The sequence below is a fragment of the Molossus molossus genome, unplaced genomic scaffold (genome assembly GCF_014108415.1).
Source record: "Molossus molossus isolate mMolMol1 unplaced genomic scaffold, mMolMol1.p scaffold_m16_p_7, whole genome shotgun sequence".
Classification (NCBI taxonomy): domain Eukaryota; kingdom Metazoa; phylum Chordata; class Mammalia; order Chiroptera; family Molossidae; genus Molossus; species Molossus molossus.
In genome coordinates, this window is record NW_023425401.1 from 102,832,852 (window position 1) to 102,848,985 (window position 16,134).

General features: G+C 41.0%; 1 protein-coding gene across 4 annotated transcripts in view; it reads left to right on the forward strand.

Moving 5' to 3' along the window:
• The window catches only part of AGK (acylglycerol kinase), an 84,825-nt gene that overhangs the window by 34,972 nt on the left and 33,719 nt on the right, over positions 1–16,134 (forward strand). For all 4 annotated transcript variants that reach the window (XM_036247329.1, XM_036247330.1, XM_036247331.1 and 1 more), the window contains exons 4-5: positions 1,966–2,045; positions 9,837–9,912. In XM_036247329.1, coding sequence (XP_036103222.1) covers positions 1,966–2,045; positions 9,837–9,912 — 156 coding nt within the window. The remainder of the gene's footprint in view (positions 1–1,965; positions 2,046–9,836; positions 9,913–16,134) is intronic.

Sequence of the window (16,134 nt, forward strand, 5' to 3'; positions counted from 1 at the left end):
AGGATCTTCCCTTTCTTTAGGCGGATGCCTCCACCTCTGTCCTGCATTCCGCCTCCTCTTTCTATCAGAGACTGAGTTCTTTATCTCCCCGTTCATCTGCTCACCTCCCCCGAGTTCTCATTCTCCCTTTCCTGACACGTGCCCAGCTCCTTCTGTCGCATATAAGCGAGTTCATTCTTATGCCTCCTCTGGCTCCTCTTCCTGTGTGCGTCCTTCCCTTACAGTCTCGGTTCTTGAAAGAATATGATTTGTATAAATCTCCTATAAACTTCGCTCCCTGTAGTCTCGCATTAACTCCTCAGCCGGCTGTAAACCTGTGCGGTGAGTGGCATGAGTTCTGGAGGCTAGAAACCAGGACGAGGAGCGGTCGACCTGGCTCCGGGAAGGGGTCGGCACGAGCACCGGGTTCGACGTGCGCTTTCTGGCCACATTCCGGAAACGGTGTGGATAGAACAAGAACAAATGACAATATTTGGAGATTTGGCAGCAAAATATTGAGGGCTAATTCAGTAAGAGTGAAAACAGTAGAAACTGTAGTACCAGATTTTCTTTTTTTCTAAGCAAAGAAACAGTATGTCTTTCTGAGGTATTCAGAAAAAGTTTATTTTTTTAAAGCAAGAAATAGACAGTGGTGAGAAAGGACCTCCAGTGGAGTCTCAGGGTGGAGGTGGATCAGAGTAGGCGAAGTGAGTAAAGCCTCGTCATCAACTGTCATTTCTTCCCGTGTGTGCTTTGTACTTCTCTACCTGAGTTCTGCCTTCTTGGCTTAGAGCCGCCTCCACCGCCTGGGACTTGGGGTTCTGCCCTTTGTGCTGCTTTCCTACTCGAGTTTGCTCTGTCGATCTGTCCACCCAGACACGATGGCAGCAGCCCCGCTGTCCCCAGCCGAGGCCTCCAAGCGCCTTCATTCTGCCTCGTCCCGGGTCTGCTCTTTAGAGCTGGTAAGAGGTTGGGTTTGGAGTCAGACAGGTGTAAATTCTAGACTGCAGCTTATTAACAATGTGACTTTGACTTCATCTTTCTGACCTTGTTTTTCTAATCTATTAAAGTGAGAATATGATGACCTCTGAGGTTTCTGAACTCAGAATAATGTGTGTGACAGTGGCAAATACCAGGTGCTCAGTCAGCGTTGATTATGTTTCTTTTCCTGTGACAGTTGATGCTATTTAGTTATCATACAAGGTATAAAGAGAAGGAGGCGGATAAAAGTATTAGGTTTGCCCTGGCCAGTTTGGCTCAGCGGTTAGAGCGTTGGCCTGCAGTCTGGAGAGACCCAGGTTCAGTTCCCACTAAGGGCACGTACCTCGGTTGCAGTTTGTCTCCAGCCCTGGTTGGGTCATGTGGGTGGCAACCATTCGATGTGTCCCTTTCACATCGATGTTTCTCTCTCTCCCTCCCTCCCTCCCTCCCTCCCTCCCTCCCTCCCTCTCACTCTATCTGAACAAAATATCGAAAAATGTCCTCGGGTAAGGATAAAAAAAAGAGTATTAGGTTTATTTTATTTATTTATGTATATATATATATATATATAAACACACATACACATACACACACAAAGGTAGGATTAATTGGTAACACAAAGATTCTTCATAAATAAGCTTTAGTCATAAGTTGAAGTAGTAAAAGATTATACTCTGAAAACTATAGACAAATGGATTAAAATTCCCGTTCATAGACTTACTCGTCTTGTTTGTTATAACCCTCGTTATATCCTACGGAGAAAAGGAAAGTTACCTCTAGTAGGTATAGCAGGGTTTGTTCACTACAATACAAAATTCAGCTTATTAAATGATGGTACACTTCCATGTTGTTTATGGTGTTTTTGTCAATATGAAATCATGAAACAACATTTCCCCCCTAGAGTAGATATATCTTCTGGAAGTGAATTCTGTGGAATGAAAGAATCTATGTGACCACTAACGGAAGGAAAAGACATCGACTTACAACTCTTCTCTTCCTTTTCAGGTGTTTGGCAATCAGCTCATTCCTCCCAATGCCCAAGTGAAGAAGGCGACCGTCTTCCTCAACCCCGCAGCCTGCCGAGGGTGGGTGGCCGGTGACGTGTCCAGTTGGCGATTGTCACATATTCCGATTTTATAGGGGGGATCACGGATGTGGGGCAGCTGGTTGGACTGTCTGGGACTGGAAGGACTGGGTTCAGTCCTCTTCTAGCGATAAGATGTGTTTAGTGGAGAAATAACGGTGAATGAGATGCAGCTGTAATGCTAACTGTTGCTTCACAAACTTGTCTAATTGAAGTTCACAGAATCAACACTCAGAAAACGGTCTTCTCTGCTCGGCAGTAGCCCTGGTGGGAAAACTGCTGCTGCTGTGACGTGAATGACTAGACCCTCTCTGTCACGAGATGTTCAGAGGTGGCAGAGAGCGCAGTGGGCTTGCAAGGTCCGAAACAGTCTTTCTTGAAGGAGTGACCCTGAGCCGGGGCTGGAGCTCAGCAGCGGCAGAGCGCTCCATCTTCTTGGCTGAGGACATGGTCCACGGGACAGGGGCTTAGAGACGGTCTCTTGCTATGTCACAGGACTGTCAGTGAACTGGTCTGCTGGACAGAAGGGTCATGTGAAGGAATTGTGGGAATTAAGGTGTGAAGGATACTTAGTATCTTGGATGATAATCATGTGTCATGTTCATTTATTGTAACAAATGTCCCACACTTGTGTGTGGTGTTCAAAGTGGGGTAGGCTGTGTGTGTGGTGGGCCAAGGGGTTCGCAGGAACTCTCTGTGCGTTTTTTCCTTTTTAATCCTCACCCAAGGATATTTCTCTATTGATTTTTTTGTTTTTGTTTTTTTAGATAGAGTGAGAGGGAGGGAGAGAGAGAGAGATTGATTGCCTCCCACATGACCCCAACCTAGGCTGGGAATCGAACTCGCAACTGAGGTATGGGCCCTTGACCGAGAATCGAACCCGTGACTCTTTGGTCCATGGACTGACACTATAACTGCTGAGCCAAACTGGCCAGGGCCTTTTTGTTTTAAATCCTCATCAGAGGACACCTTTCCACTGATTTTCAGATAGAGTGGGAGGGAGGGAGAGAGAGAGAGAAACATTGATGTGAAAGAGTCACACCAATCGGTTGCCTCTCGCATGACCCCAACCAGAGCTGGGGACTGAACCGCAACTGAGGCATGTGCCCTTGACTGGAACTGAACCCACAACCCCTTGGTCCGAGGGCTGACACTCCAGCTGCTGAGCCAAATTAGCCAAGGCCAGAGCCTTTTTTTTTTGTATTGATTTTTAGAGAGAGAGAGGAAGGGAGAAGGAAAGGGAGATAGAAACAGCGATGAGAGAGAACATTGATTGGCCACCTCCTGCATGCCCCCAACTGGGATCGGGCCCACAACCTGTGTCCCTGACTGGGAATCGAACTGGCTACCTCTGTGTGCATGGGTTGACGTTCAGCCACTGAGCCACACCAGCCGGGCCACAGCCTTTTTAAAAAAAATTAAATTTATTGCCCGACGGTGTGGCTCAGTTGGTTGGACGTCATCCCTTCACCAGGAGGTTGCCAGTTCGATTCCCAGTCAGGCACGTGCCCAGATTTCAGGTTCCATCCCCATTAGGAGGCATATAGGAGGCAGCCAATTAATGCTTCTCTCTCTGAAGTCAATAAAAACATATTTTAAAAAATTAAGTTTATGGGGGTAACATTGGTTAATAACATACAAGTTTCAGGCATACAATTCTATAATATATTTATCATCTGTATATTGCATTGTGTGCTCACCACCCAAAGTCTAGTTTCTTTCCATCACCATATATTTAACCTTCTTTATCCTTACCCTCTTCATTCTCCCCCTCTCCTTCCCCTTCGGTAACCACCACACTGTTGTCTGGGTCAATGAGTTTGTTTATTTGTTTTGTTTGTTTGTTGCTTTCTGTTTTATATCCCACATATGAGTGAAAGCATATGGTTCTCATCCTTTAGCACCTGACTTATTTTACTTAGCATGATGCTCTCAGGATCCATCTGTGTTGTTGAAGATGGCTGTATTTCATAATTTTTGTGGCTGAGTAGTATTTCATGGTGTATATGTACCCACCTTCTTTATCTAATCATCTGTCGAAGGACACTTAGGTTGTTTCCATGTCTTGGCCCTCGTCAGTAATGCCGCGGTGAACATATGGGTACATAATATCTTTAGGAATAAATGTTTTCAAATTCGTCAGGCAGATACCCAGAAGAGGGATTGCTGAGTCAAATGGTTGATTTTTTGAGGAACCTCATACTGTGTTCCACGGTGGCTGTATAAATTTACATTCCCACCAGCAGTGTATGAGGGTTCTTTTTTGTCCACATCCTCTCCAACACTTGTTATTTCTTGTATTCTTGATGATAACCCTTCTAACAGGTGTGAGCTGGTATCTCATTATTGTTCTGATTTACATTTCACTGATAGCGAGTGAAGTTGACTTTTTATTGATCTGTTGGCCATCTATCTGTATGTCTTCTTGGGAAAAGTATCTGTTCAGGTCCTCTGCCTTTTTTTTTTTTTTTTAATCCTCACCCGAAGATATTTTTTATTGGCTTTAGAGAGAAACATCAGTGTGAGAGAGACCACTGATCGGTTGCCTCCTGTGTTCACTGAGACCGGGATCGAACCCACAACCTAGGTATGTGCCCTGACCAGAAATTGAACCTGCAGCCTTTTGGTGTACAGGGCAATGCTCCAACCAACTGAGCCACCCGGCCAGGGCTCCTCGGCACTTTTTAAATTTGGATTGTTTTGTTTTGTTTTTGTTAAATTATATGAGTTCTTTTTGTATTTTGGATATTAATATTAGTCCCTTGTCATTGGTATCATTTGCAAATATTGTCTAACTTTTGATCGGTTGCTCTTTTTGTTTTGTTGATGGTTTCTTTTGCTGCGCGGAAGCTTTTAGTTTGATGTCGTCCCCCTCCTTTATTTTGGTTTTTACTTCCCTTGCCTTTGGGGTGAAATTCATAAAAAACCCTCTAAGGCCAAGTGAGACCAAGCTCCATAAGTTTAGTTTCTATGTTTCTTTCTATGTATTTTATTGTTTCAGGTGTTATATTCAAGTCTTTCATCCATTTTGAGTGAATTTTTGCGTATGGTGTCCGGTAGCAGTCTAGTTTCATTGTTTTGCATGTGGCTTTCCAATTTTCCCAGCACCATTTCTTTTTTTTAATACTCATCCGAGGACATTTTTCTATTTTTTGTTCAGATAGAGTGGGAAGGAGAGAGAGGAAGAGAAGAGAGAAACATCAACGTTAAAGGGACACATCGAGTGGCTGCCTCCCAGACGACCCAACCAGGGCCAGGGACAAACCGCAACTGAGGTACGTGCCCTTAGAGGGAACCGAACCCAGGTCTCTCTGGACCGCAGGCCAACGCTCTAACCACTGAGCCAAACTGGCCAGGGCTCAGCACCAGAGGCTTTTCTTCTTTCTCCATTGTATTTTTGGCTCCTTTGTTGAAAATTAGTTGCCCATATATGTGTGGGTTTATTTCTGGGCTCTCAGTGCTGTTATTTTGGTCTGTGTGTCTATGTTTCTGCCTGTACCATACTATTTGGTCACTTTGTAGTATAGTTTGATATCAGGAAGCATGATGCCTCCCATTGTTTTCTTTCTCAGGATTTCTGTGGCTATTTGGGATCTTTTATGGTTCCATATGAATTTTGGGATTAGTTCTAATTCTGAGGAGAGTGTCATTGGTATTTGAGTAGGGATTGCATCAAATTTGTATATTACTTTAGATAGTAAGGACATTTTAACAATATTAATTCTTCCAATTGATGAGCAAGGTATATCCTTCCATTTATTTGTATCTTTTGTTTAATTTCTTTCTCCAACTTCTTATAGTTTTTAGAGTATAGGTCTTTGACCTCTTTGGTTAAATTCATTCCTAGGTATTTTATGCTTTTTGATGCAATTGTAAATAGGTTTGTTTTCTTCTGTCCATTCATTATTGGTGCAGAAATGCAATAGATTTCTGTATACTGATTCTGTGTCCTACAATTTTACTTAAGCCATTTATTAGTCTAAGAGTTTTGGGGTGGAGTCTTTGGGGCTTTCTATATGTAGTATCATGTCACCTGCAAATGATGAGAGTTTTACTTCTTTCTTTGCATTTTGGATGACTTTTAATTCTTTGTCTTGTCTGATTGCTGTGGCTAGGACTTCAATGCTGTGCTGAATAGAGGTGGTGATAGTGGGCATCCTTGCCTTGTTCCAGATCTCAGAGGAAAGGCTTTCAAGTTCTGAAACAAGCTTCTCTAGTAATTTCTTGGGACAGAAAGTGGCTTCACAGAAGGACAAGTCATGCCTTATTTCTTTTTAATTCAGCAGTTTAAGATATTTACCTACAGATTATTTAAATTGGCTCCATTACTCTGCTTAATTGAATCCTATCTGCCTGGCTTCATTAAAACCACTTCCTTCCCTCATAAACACACCATCCTAATGCCTATTGATCATTCTTGTTTAAAAGCATTACTAAATAATACCAGCAATTGAACAGGTCCTATGAACATGATCAAAATACCAAGATAACTAAGTAGTCAGTGGTGGTCTGTGGCAGAAGCCAGCGCACCACTCTGTGGGCTTCAGAATTTGAAGGATCAGGTCTGTAAACTTTTTCTGCTCTGTGATACAGCAGGAGCAACTCGACTTAAATGCTCCGTTGACTCATTTGTAACACGGGAGAAGTAATAGCCCATACCTTATCAAATGACCATGTACAATAGGTGCCTTTAAGATTAAATGAAAGGATCCCTTTGAAGTGCTTGGCATAGTTCCATTTCTTAGTAAGCACGGGATCAAAGAAATATAAGCTGCTGTTATTGTTGTTAGTGACCTGTAGGCCAGGTGCACAAATTCTCTGCTTTGCTCTCCCGCCCTTCCCGAAAGTGCTTGTCCCTCTCCTGCAGCCTGCTTGGACGGTTCCAGGTCCTGTCCCTTTGGAAACCTGGTGAGCGAGCAACTGGCTAATTCTGATGAAGAAAAATACATGGCAATCTAGTTTCAATAGCGCTATAATCGGTTACTCTGAGGGGCTGCTTCTAAGAGATACTTACGTTCTTTAAAATGTAGGCTTGTTTACATTTTTACACGTAAATGCATTTGCATTTTTAAAACTGGATTCTTTTTTTGAAAGTATACTATGTGTAAGGGGGAGGCTAAGGAAAGGCTGACTTTTCTAAAGTCATTGCCCGTTAGCGAGGCGAATCCCTGCGCCGTTCTAGGCGGCAGCCGCTCTGAAACTCCACCGTCTCTTTTTATTTTACTTTTCCCAACATCCTTTTAAAAAACTTTCACCAAAAATGCACTATTTTTGTCATCTTGACTCTGCCCTGACACGTCATTTGTAATTTATTATGTAGCTGTTTCACTATGCAGTACTGGTCTAAAACTACATAAGAGCTTTAAGAAATAAGATGACTGTGTTTAGCATTAATAAATAATACATTAAGGAGTAATTCTTTTTTGTGTGAGCATGAACCTGGAAATTGCTACAAGTATATAACATTTTTATCTCCAGTGCTATCTCACCCTTAATTACGTAATAAATAATGCATTCCTTGCTAGTAACACCTGTTATTCAATCTTTTAAATGGAACATTAGAAGGAAAAAGAATTCTTCACTTTTATTTCAGAAGTTTTCTGTACCCTTTATTCACATAAAAGCGTGAATAAAACCCAAATGTTCAAACCTTATTTCTTAAGCTGGCTTAAAGGAGCTCAGATTTTCTGTACGTGATTAAAGTAGCCGATTGAGACTGCTCCAGAGTTGTGCCTCTCAGAGATCCATCCGCTCCTCTCCAGTGGATCCTTTCTTACCGGTCTAGTAATGGAAGCACCCAGGAAGGAGAGTGTTCACGGTGCCGCTCCCTCAGCCCTGTTGTCCGGCGAAGGCCTGGAGTGGTGAGTGGGCAGGACCGACTTCCATTTAGTCTCTAGTTCATTCTGTTAAGCATTCGGAGCAGTGGAAAAGGTAGGGGACATTTGTTTTATTTGCTTATTACCTGCTCAGTTAGGCCCTTGGTTTGAGATCTTCTCCTGAATGGTTCCTGTGAATATTTATCCAAGCTTCTCAATTTCCATTTAAAACATGATAGGAAATGTTTTGTGTTCTGTCTGCGTTGGTGGTTCTTCTCTGTAGTGTAGAGGATGTTGAGTTTGGTTTGTTCCTCACCGGCTACTTTTGCATCTCTTCCTATTATAAAACATTCTCGCCCTGGCTGGTGTGGTGTCGTTGTTTGGGCATCGTCTCTCGCACCAAAACGTTGCTGGTTTGAGTCCTCGTCAGGGCACATGCCCAGGTTGTGGGCTCCATCCCCAGTGGGGGGCGTGCAGGAGGCGGCTGACCCATGTTCCGCTCTCACATTGATGTTTCTCTTCGCTCTCCCGCTCCCTTCCTCTCTCTCTAAAAATCAGTGAAAATATTAAAAAAATAATTCTCAAGAAAGTCAAAGCATGCATCACTGATAAAAAAAAATCATTTTTTTGAAAGAGAGCTGAGTTATGTGGATGTAACAGTTAGATGTTTGGCTAGTTGACTGTTTTGAATGTACTAGTTTATTTCTGATGTGCTAATTGAAGATATTTGGGTAAAAAGCAGGTCAACTGATTGGTATGTTTAATACCTGTTCAACTTTGAGACTGTGCCACTGGGGACTTTCTGCAACTACAGCATCCCGTGATTCCTAGGCTTTCTTGAATTCTGACCTGAACTGGACAAGAGTCAGTACTGGGACGATGTGTATGGTACTTCTAAAACACAGACTCTTCTGAGGGCTTTGTAACTGTTTCTCTTGTTATAAGACATCTCAGTCATGTCATTTCCTTTTCCTCAGAATGCACGGGACTACATTTGGGGTGGGTTTATTCATTCATTAATTGTGCATTAATTCATTAGCTACTTAAATATGTTCTTCCTGTGCCAGACATACTGGTGGAGGCCAGGGGATTCAGGGACTCGTAAGGTTTGGTGTCTGTTTTTGCAAGGCTTCAAGTTGAGTCCCGAAGATGGTCTTGCAAATCAGTACCCATCGTGCAGTGTGAGAGTTCCCAAGAGAGGTGTGTACACAGGAGTGGGCGACTGTGTGTACACTGAGAAGGGCATGACTGTACCTGGAAGTTTAGGACAAGCTGCTGATTATCTTATAGTTAGGTAACTTCTAACTCTTCTCTGTCCGAGCAGACATTTGGCTCTCATAGAAAAGAAGTTTGTTCTTTCTCTAGGGATTTCACTGCAAGTTGAAAACTTAAGAAATGGAGATAGTATTTGAAATCGTTGCAAAGGTTGTGTCCGTTGCATTAGAATGAAGCAATATTCTGGTTGCTTCCGTTTGTTCCCTTGGACCATATGAAAAATGTTACAGTAAAGACCTTCTCTTCCTTCCACCACTGGAAGGTAAATATGTTCCTTGAAGACTTACTGTGTTATACTTAAGTTACAAGTATTTTTGTCTGCTTTGTCATGTGGTATCTCCAGCCCCTACACCTGTCTACACATAGTAGGTGCTCAATAAATACTTGTTGAGTGAATCAAATATTGCTTCCTGAGTGGAGCCATCTCATGTACATTGGGGCTGGACCATGAACTGAAGTATCCCAAATGGATAGGAGCTACTGTATTAGACATGGTGTAAACTCCTGGAGGCCCGAGTGAGAGAGTCTGTTTCTATCCTTAGAAACTCATTTCTCGTTAAACTTCCTTTACTTGAATGGATAGAGGGAACCCGTGTTCCCTGGTCTATTTCTTGTTTTACACTGGAGAAAGGTGGTTGAACATTTTGTTCCTCCTCTAGAGAACTCATGTTAAATATTTGTCTTTTTTCCTTTGTCTACAGCAAAGCAAGAACTCTGTTTGAAAGAAATGCTGCCCCGATTTTACACTTATCTGGCATGGACGTGACTGTCGTTAAGGTGAGACCTCTCCAGAGTGTCGACCACCCATGTTACTCCCTTCACACAGCCTCTTCTTGTGACTTGTTCGCAGAAATCACTTACCTTAAGACGAGAGCAGAGAAGCCAATGTTGTGTACTTGTTCTGATCATTAATCAGCAATTTTGTTTTTTTAAAGCATCGTCGACTTTTCATTTTCAGAATAAGATTAGGTGGAGGCATAACCTTGATCCCTTTCTTGTGAAAATGGGACATGGAATTCTTGTTTATTGGAAGATGAAAATTATTATAACTGTGAGAATTCTTTTTTCTTTTTTAAACCCTGGAAGTTTGAGTAATTAATTTAATTTCTTTCTAGTTGCACAGACAGGTAAATGTTTTTTCCTCTGGTGAGGAATTTTAAATGGTAAAGCTTCAAAATTTGCAGCTTTAGGTAAGAAGAAGAGGTGACAAAAGTTCAAGGAGATTGTGTTTCTCAGAAGATGCTTCAAGATTCCACTTCGTTTACTCTTAAGTGATATGTGTGCAGTGTGTACGTAGGTGTGCGTATTGGATGAAAATCACTTACCGTGCTTGTGAGTCTATGGGTAACCTATTTTTAACATTATACACTTTCATTAAAGCAGAGATTAAAGGCCAAGGGTCCAAGTTACCATGTAATGTTGAACTCTCTTCTCTAGCTTGTCTGAGACTTGGTGTTTCCATTGTCTGCCTTTAGAATGGAGGAAGGGGGAAAACTAACATTTATTTAGTAGGTACCTGTAATGCATACTGTATGTATCAGAGATCATAGAATGGTTACTTACGACTAATATTATTTGTTCCTGGGATGTTTGGTCGAACTCACAAGTAAAGCCATCTGGGCCTGGAGCTTTCTTTGAGGTTGTGTTTTTTTTTTGTAATATATATTAAATTTCTCGAATAGCTCTAGAAGTACTCAAGATCTATTTCTTCCTGAACTAATTTTGGTACGATAAATTTTTCAAGAAATTTGTTCATTCCATCATGTTTTCAAATGAATTGGAATCAAGTTGTTTATAATATCCTCTTTTTAACTTTTAGATTTCTGTAACATCTGTACTATCTCATTTTCATGCTTAATATGCTTACTATAGTTTATTTGTCACCTTTTCTCTCTCTCAATCGTCTTGTGAGGTGCACCAATTCAATCCTTGCCGAGAACCATCTTTTGGCTTCTCAGTCCTCTCATGTCTCTTGTTTCATTCATTTCCGGTTTGTCTTTATTGTTTTCTTCATGCTACTGTGGATCGTTTTTCTGCTGCTCTTTTCTGACATTTTAATGTGGATGTTTATTTCACTAGGTTTTACCCTTCTGTCCTGCTATATGCATTTAAAGTACGTTTACTTCTTCAGCCGCATCCTAGAAGTTTTAATGTATAACATTTTTATTTCTAGGTGTTTTCTAATTTTCTTCATGATTTTTGTTTGGCCTATGAATTGTGTAGGCATGTTTCAAATTTCTAAATTTTCAAATCTTTATGTTAATGATTTCTGATTTTGTTGTATTTTGGTCAAAGAGTATAGTCTATAAAATTCCAGTATTTTAAAATGTATTGAGACTTGTTTCACGTCCTGGCATGTGGTTTGTTTTAAAAAAAAGTCTCATATGCCTGAGAAGAATTTGTATCAGTTATTAGAGATCATGTCCTGTGTATGTCCGATAAGTCGTATCTGTTGTGTGGCTCACATCTGTGTCCTTACTGACTTTTTCTTCTGTTTTAACTGCACATGATTTAGAGAGAGAGGTGTTAGGAATCTCCACTATAATTGTGGATTTATCTATTTTACTACATAGTTTTGTTCATTTTTGCTTTTTATGTATATATTTTTTGTTAATTTTTCCATTGCTTTTTTAGATAGAATGGAAGAGAGGGAAGGAGAGGGAAACATGGAGCCTTTGGTCCTCGGACCATTGCCCTAACTGCTGAGCCAAACCAACCAGGGCCCTTTTTATATTTTGAGACTGTTAGTAGGTTCACTGAAGTTTCAAATGGCTTTTCTTGCCCTTTGACCTTGTCACAGAGTGACTCTCTTCAGCACTAATCCTGCCTTTTATATGGTCCTATTTATTATCAGTAGTAACTGTACTGGCTTACTTTGGTTAGTTTTTGCCTGGTGTAATTTTACATCTCTGTACTTTCAGCCTTTTGTATCCTTATATTTTAAATGCATCATTTTTAAAGGTGTAAAAACAGGATATTTTAGAAATTGATCATTTTCTGGACCATGTAATCCATGAACATTTATTGTAATTGTTGGTATATTTCAATTTATGTCTATACTAGTTATCTATTGCTATATAACAAACTGCCTTGACAGCTATTTTCCTTTTTATGTATCTTGGTTAGCAGTCTGTGTTCAGAGCTATTTTCTTGCTGATCTACCCTGGCTCCTCACCGGTGTGTCTTTTCATGGCTTGATAGCTCATTTCTATTTATCACTGAATAATATTTTATTGTATAGAGGTACAACAGTTTGTTTATCCTTTTACCTGCTGAAGGACACCTTGATTGCTTCCAATTTTGGCAATTATGAACAAAGCTTCTATAAACATGTGCATATAGATTTTTATGTGGACTTAAGTTTTCAACTCACTTGGGTAAATGCTCGAGAGTGCACTTGCTTGGTCATATGGTAAGAGTATACTTAGCTTTGTAAGAAACTTCAAGGGAGCATTTAGGATCTTGCAAGTCATCAGTTTGACTCCAATAACCTCTTAAAAAAATTCAAAAGAAAAAAAAAAGTAAGTGCCAAACTGCCTTTCAAAGTATAAAGTAGCTGTACCATTTTGCATTTCTGAATTCCCTCCAGCAATGAATGAAATTTCCTGTTGCTCCACATCCTTGTCAACATTTGGTGTTGTCAGTGTTTTGGGTTTTAGCCATTCTAATGGGTATGTACAGGAATGGGCAAAAGTAGGTTTACTGACCATCTTATTTGTTTGTTTTTATCTTTATTGTTGAAAGTATTACAGATGTCCTCCCCTTTCTTCCCCCACCATGTTTTCATTTGCATATTTTTCATCCGTGCATCTTCTTTGGTGTGGTGCTTGTTCAGGTCTTTGCTCTTTTAATTAGGTTGTTTCTTGTTTCTATTCTTATTGTTGAGTTCTAGAGTTCTTTGTATGTTGTGAATACAAGTCCTTTATCAGATGTGTATTGCAAATATTTTCTGTTATACTGTCTTGTAAAGCTGTCTTTTGTCTCAACAATGTTTTTCGCAGAGTAGAAGTTTTTAATTTTAATAAAGTCCAACTTGTCAATTTTTCTCCCATGGATCTTGCTTTCAGTTGATGTATCTAAAAATTGGTTGCCAAACCAAGGACCATCTAGGTCCTCTCCTATGTTATTTTCTAGAAGTTTCATAGTTTTTAAAATTTTACATTTAAGTTTATGACCCATTTTGAGTTAATTTCTGTGAAAGGTGTAAGGTTAGTGTGTTGATTCATTTTTTTTGCATCATTGTACCATTTTTTAATCCTTCCTCTTGGTGCATTGGGAATTTTCATCTTGAGACCAGTCAGGGCTTCAAAAATGTTAGCCCTGGTAATGTAACCTTTTAAATTGTGGTCTGTTAAATCTGTCACAATCTTTATGCACTTTGGTTCTTCCCTCCATGTACTTATTCACATTTATTAATTTTTTGTACAAACATTTATTGAGTGCCTACTATGAGGTAAGCCCTGCCTAAGTGTTGGGGATACAGTCAGAACAAAATCAGCTTTTCCTGTCTGTTCTCAGAGTTTCCGTTTCAAGTGTGAAAGGAAGGGATGCAGAAAAGAAACACAAACTCATGATTTGTCCAGTGGTGATGAATGCCAAGGAGAAAAAGCAAGCAGGGTAAAGGGACAAGGGTAATGGGGATGTTAGTGTAGTTCAGATGCCAAGGGAAGCCCAGCGGATAAGATGACCTTTGAGCCCGGCCAGTGTGGCTCAGTGGTTGAGCGTCAACCCATGCACCAAGAGGTCACTGGTTTGATTCCCAGTCAGGGCACATGCTCAGGTTGTGGGCCTGATCCCCAGTGTGGGGCATTCAGGAGGCGGCTGATCCATGTTCTCTTTCATCGATGTTTCTGTCTCTCGCTCCCTCTCCCTTCCTCTCTCTCTCAAAGTCAATAAAGAAAAAAAAAAAGGACCTTTGAACAGAGACCTGATGGAAATGAGTGAGGTCTGCAGCTGCTCAGAGGGAAAGAATCCAGGCCGAGCAGACTGCGTGGTCAAGGCAAATGTGCACTTGGGTGTGTGAGAGACAGGAAGGAGGCCATTGTGGTTGGAGCGGAGTGAGCTAGGGAGACCCGGAGAGAGGATGAGGTTGGAGAAGGAAAGGGGGCAACATCTTCAGCATTGTATTGCTTTCATATTCAGTAAATTACCGTGTATGTCCATTGTTGATGAAGTATTATATAGAAACAGGCTGAAGGGAGAACCCTAAAGAAATGTCACAAAGAATCTCCCTACACTTTGATGTCACCTCACTGATCCTATCACTTTGAGCCTAGACATGACATTAATTGGTAGCTAATGTAACTGTATTCTTACATATTATTTCCATATTTTCCCACCTTGTCCCTGAGGATATTATCCAAGAGCTTGCAGGTGCCTTGCCGGAAACCAGTATGTCTTTAGATTTGCGGTCTACTGATCTAGTAACCTGTCAAAGACGAGAATCAGTCTGAAACGCTTCATTCTTAGCCGTCATTGGCGCATTCCCAATGAGCACCCATTTTGGGGTGCTCACAAACCATCCTTTTAATTAGGATTGGCATATTTTTATTTATTTAAAAAAATGTGTTTTATTGATTTTTTTAGAGAGAGAGGAAGGGAGAAAGAGATAGAAACATTGATGTGAGAGAGAAACATCAATCAGCTGCTTCCTGTACGACCCCCACTGGGGATCGAGGCTGCAACCCGGGCATGTGCCCTGACCGGGATTCGAACCAGGACCTCTCAGTATGGGACAATGCTCAACCACTGAGCCACACTGGCTGGCCAGATTGGCATATTTTTAATGAAATTTTTGAAAATATATAATTATAAAAGCAGGCATTCCAACTTTTAGAATAAAAGTAGGACCATTCATCATAAAATTAATGGTGTTAGTTTATGGACTTGGTTTTTCCTTTGTGTTCACTGTGACTTATTGGCTCAGGTGCTTTAGCCTATTTGGAATCCAAATCTCTCATTTTTGCCCATTAGCGTGTCTAGTATAATGTCAATTGGAGGAAGTAGTTCTTTACGTTACCATTAGTTGCATTTTGTCTGTTAAAATTTCATGTTTAGGCCCTGGCCGTTTTGGTTCAGTGGTTAGAGCGTCAGCCCGTGGACCAATGAGTCACAGGTTCCATTCCAGCTAAGGGCACGTACCTTGGTTGTGGTTTGTTCCTGGCCCTGGTCAGGGTCATGCAGGAGGCAACCAGTTGATGTGTCCCTCACACATTGATGTCTCTCTCTCTCTCCCTTTCCTTCCTTCCCATTCTATCTGAAGATAAATAGAAAAATATCCTTGGGTGAGGATTTAAAAAAAATTTTTCATGTTTGGTTTTAGAGGTGGTGGTTTAGATGATCCATTTAATCTGCATATGTATCTGAGATGAAATATTATCAATAAAAATGGTGATGCCTAGGTATGTCTTGACTAATTTGAATCATACCTGTACTTTATGTACCATATTCCTGTGTACAATGATAGCCTTCTTTGATTTAGTACAGTACCAATTATGAGCAGTGCCCTTGCTAGTTTCTTTACAACAGTGTTATGGGGAAGCTGTGATTATCCCCTCCCCCAGCACACATCCTTTCATTGATAAGGAAATTACGACCCCAGGCGGTTCCGGCCATTCAGCTAAAAAGTAGCAGAGTCTTAATCCAGGTCTCTCGGGCTCCCAAATCTGTGCTCTTCTCGTCCCATTTGGGCCTCCTTATTTGCCTTTGCACTTGACTTTGTGCTTTCAGATGAAAGGCACCGGGAGGTGATGTCCCGGACTCTGCTCTGGCCTGGGCCAGTCCTCTGAGCAGCTCACAGTTAATTGAGACAAATCAAGCAAGGAACTGACTGGATGGTTTCTGAGGCCCCTTCCGGCTCTGCAGTATGAAACTAGAAAAACCATATGGAGTTGCTTTGTTGGTCGTTTAGTGTTCCATGTCTATCAATTGTATAGAATTTATGAAAAGATTTAATGTAAAACTTGAAAAAAAAATAACCTGTATTTTTAAAGCTTTCAC